This window comes from Plectropomus leopardus, unplaced genomic scaffold (genome assembly GCF_008729295.1).
Source record: "Plectropomus leopardus isolate mb unplaced genomic scaffold, YSFRI_Pleo_2.0 unplaced_scaffold285, whole genome shotgun sequence".
Taxonomy (NCBI): domain Eukaryota; kingdom Metazoa; phylum Chordata; class Actinopteri; order Perciformes; family Serranidae; genus Plectropomus; species Plectropomus leopardus.
Window position 1 is genome coordinate 508 of NW_024631045.1, and position 4,205 is coordinate 4,712.

At 42.5% G+C, this 4,205-nt stretch overlaps 1 protein-coding gene across 1 annotated transcript; it reads right to left on the reverse strand.

Annotated features, from left to right (window-relative positions):
* Positions 1-510: 510 nt before the first annotated feature.
* LOC121938111 (protocadherin Fat 1-like) lies at positions 511-3,492 on the reverse strand (the record flags this gene model as incomplete). The annotated part of the gene is made up of 3 exons (XM_042481392.1): positions 3,370-3,492; positions 1,283-1,495; positions 511-721 (listed from the first exon to the last, which is right to left on the reverse strand). Coding segments are annotated over exons 1-3 (466 nt in total), but the record flags the coding sequence as incomplete, so codon positions are not given.
* Positions 3,493-4,205: the final 713 nt, after the last annotated feature.

The window sequence follows — 4,205 nt, forward strand, 5'->3', positions numbered from 1 at the left end:
TTGGTTCGGGGGCAGTGTTGGTGTATAAAACACTCTGAGCAGCATCATGTGCCTCACTGCAGCAGCCGGGATCACTCCCTCCTGCTTTGATCATATATGATCAGCAGCCGTCCCGATAAATCCCACACCGCTGCGAGAGAACGCTCGCCGCGGAGCTCCACAAATCTCTCAGAAGGTCAAGATGTTTGAGCGTTAATGTGCAAACACAGAGCCGGCGAAACGATAAAGACCAGAGGCGGAGCGAGAGCAGGAGCTTTAAATTCTAATCTCAGACAGAGAATCGCGGCTGGGAAGGTGATTGAGGAACACGTTCCTCCCTCAGGCGGCGGCGCCGTGCCCTTGAACTCTCTGCATTAAGCAGTCGACATGTGAAGGCTGGGCTGCGCGGGGCAGCTCCCGGCGGTCGGCGTTAGAAAACGGTGGCAGCTCCCAGGTGTGATGATGATGAACCGCATGAATGTAAAGCAGAGCGAGGCTCAAACATGAATGAAAGATGAAAAAGCTGCTCACCGGAGTTCAGAGAGTAGCTGATGTCGGCGTTGCTGCCCATGTCTTTGTCCAGAGCTTTGACCCGGACGACCTCGGAGCCCGTGGGGGCCATGTTGGAGAGCGTGGCCTCGTACCGAGGGCTGAGGAACGCCGGCGAGTGGTCGTTACAGTCCTCCACGTGAACCACCACCTTCACAAAGTTCCTCTTCACCGGGATCTCCTGGTCACGCACCTGAGGACGAGAAGACACTGGCTAACGTTACCTACATGTTACAATAACGTTTTAATAAAAACATTTTAATCTAACGTTCAAAGAATGTTTTAAGGATGTTTATCATTTCAAATAATGTTCTGTTAAGGTTAAACGCTGACTGAGATGTCACGTTTGAACTGCAACACTGAGGACGTTTTGGTGAAGTGAGAGGTGACAGATCAGAGAATGTTGCTTTGTAAAACATTCCCACAATGTTACATGAGAACAAAGGGAGAACGTTTTCAAAGCAACATTCAGAACATGTTATTGAGGACTGAGATTACAGACCTTTTTATTGAATGAAAATGTAATGTAAAACATTTTCAACATTTTTTAATGTTTGTGGAAAACGTTACCCGAACTTTAAGAAGAACGTTCTGGGAACTAAAACAAAACTGTTTTAGTTGAAAACGTTACTAAAACACTGCATCATTGCATTGTACCTTTCTCGGATTATTTTTAGCAATTTCAATTGGCTCAGTTTGAGTGTTAATGGCAGCCGACATCTTCATAAGAATCTTTTCTACGTGTCTTTGTTACCATGACGATGAGCGTGTGAGTGGAGATGGTCTCGTAGTCGAGCCGCTCCGTCATCACCAGGACGCCGCTCTTGGGGTCCAGGTGGAAGAACTTGGTGCTGTCCGGGTGCAGGCTGCTGTGGACGGAGAACACCAGCTTGCTGTTGGTGTCGGCGTCCTGCGCGCTGATCTGCAGAATGTCCTTCCACGGAGACGTGTCCTCAGGAACCCTCACCTTAATCACACAGAGACAGACAGACGGGGGAGGAAATGAAAAACAAACACAACTACCGGAAAACTGAAATACTGGACTTTTCAATTTGGACACAATTTTTATTCATAAAGGCGGTCTGAAGAAGAGAAAACATTTTGAGGACAGGAAAACACTGTCAGAGGGACAATTTGAGGAGCAGAGGAGGCGGTGATGACTGTAATTAGAGGACAACAGTGAAGCTCTGGACTGTGTTTGGATGTGCTGATAATTACAGAAAAGAAGGCCTGCAGAGCGGGTTAATAACGCTCAATGTGAGTCTAAAGTTAAATAAAATGTGTTCTGTTTGTGTTAACACAAAGAGCCTTTTTTCAAAATATCTGCAGCTCGTCGTCTAAAGTGCATTCAGGACTTCTCCAGCTTCACTTTTGCTACTTAAACGGCGAATAATCTGAGCACAAAGTAGAGCACAAGGAGCAGATTGGTTATTTTAGTCAAATATTCATTTTTTAAAAAATTTTTACCCTTGAAATGCCAGGTTTTTGTCCTGATGCCACTATGTTTTTAAATGGAAAACCCCCACAAAAAATGTATTATTTTCAATATACTATATGCAAACTTTGCAAAGTAGATTTTTGTTATTGTAGCTGCTGACAGTCTGGGATATGTCAGTGATCAGCAGCTACATTGACTGTGACAGGTCACCTAGTGGAAATAGCATGTATTTCCTCCATATGCCAAATATGGTCAAAATGACCTCATCAGGTGGAAAATAGTCAAAATGACAAATTCAGAGTTTTCTGTGAGAGTTAATATGCAGTGAGAGCAGAGACGCCACTGCGTCGCTCCGAGGTAATTTTGTGTCTGATTTGGTTTCCTTTGTGTTTCTTTGTGGTTGTATTGCCTGTTTTAGTTTTCATTTTGTGTCTCTTTGAGGCTGTTTTCTGTCTTACTGATGAGGTCATTTTGTGTCTTTTTGAGGCTGTTTTGTGTGTTGTTGAGGTCATTTTGTGTCTTTTTGAGGCTGTTTTGTGTGTTGTTGAGGTCATTTTGTGTCTTTTTGAGGCTGTTTTGTGTGTTGTTGAGGTCATTTTGTGTGCTTTTGTAGTGGTTTGGGTCTCTGAGGTAATTTTGTATCCTATTTGGTTTGGTTTGTCTTTCTTTATGGCGATTTTTGCTCACTTTTGTGTTCACTGTGTCTCTTTGTGGGTGTTTTGTATCTCCTCTAATCATTTTGTGTCTCTTTGTGGTTGTTTTTCAAACAGAACTAAATGCATTATGCATGTGTTCCTGTTGAAACTGTAATTCTTAAAAGTTAGAAAGCGTGATTAAACCAAACTAAAAGCTATGTTTGTTTTTTTAAGATATTTTTTGGATTGATTTGCCTTTATTGAATAGGACAGAGAGAAAGTGTGAAGGGGGAAGAGAGAGGGCAACATGCAGCAACGGGCCGAGGCGGGAGTTGAACCTGCGACGGCAGGAGCGAGGACTCTGGCGCAGGTGCCTCTGTACATGTGGCGCCTGCTCAATCCACTGAGCCACCGACTCCCCAAAAAAACTTATAGTTAATCCAACATCTGCATCCACAAATGACAAGCCTCATGTTGCTCTGAAGTTTACAGTTAATCCAGCAGGAGACATTTTTGTCTCGTTTCTTGACGTATTCTTTTTTTTCAGACATGGCAAGAAAGTTTGCAAATATTGTAAAGTCTTTGATGTTATCTTAGAAAGTTTTGTTGTATTAAAACCCATTTAAGGCCTTTCAGACAGACGCTGCTTTCACAGCTGGTGCGTCTCTGTAATTATCTGTGAAGAATGTCCTTCTGGGTGTTTTACTGCTGTAATAAGTCTCCTCTGACACAGAAATGAAAATTTTTGGGGTCTTTGTGGATTCTCACCTCGTACAGCGGCTTCAGGAAGACGGGCCGATGCTCGTTCATGTCCAGCACTCGGATGTAGGCCTGCGGTTTGGAGACAGAGCACGCGGCGTCAGAAAATAAACGCTCAGCATGAACAACATTAAAAATGGAAAGCAGCGCTTCGCACGCAGCACCTGAGCCGCCGCCGTCGGCAGGACTTAAGACCAGATCCTAAAACTGGGGATTTAGAAACTCAAACGACCACATAAATAAAGCTGTTGGATGTTTTTGGTTTAAAGCTGCTGGTGGAGCTCAGCGGGTGAATTTAAAATGAACGAGGCTTCGTCAGAGGGCTGAGTTTGCTCACTTCTCTTTGTAAAGACAAACTATGGAGAATTTTCCTAAAAAATGACATACTGACTCAAACATGCAATGTATTTATCTGCTCTCATTCTCTCATGTTTTCATCCTCAATTAACTCTCTGAAACCTGGATCAATCAGTTTTCTTGTGCTGCGTTCAGACGCCTTTCACAAGTATCTGACCCTTTGAAACCTTGGGTAAAAATTAGCTGCAAATTAGTTTGATTTCTTTCGAAAACATAGGGAAAAGGAAATAAGAAGCCTGGCTAGAAATGTCCCACTACTGGCAAAAAATTTGCAGCATTGACAAGAAATTCACCCAAAAATTAGACTTAAAAAGGAGGGGAAGATTATTACACAATTACCTGCCAAAAATAGGGAAAATGCTGACAAACCTTAATTTAATTATAATAAATTTATATTCAAAATCATTTTACAGAAAATATTTTTTAAAAATTATAAAATAAATACTTCTTTTCCAGCAGTCCTTTAGGTCTTTTTGTGTGTTTTTTAA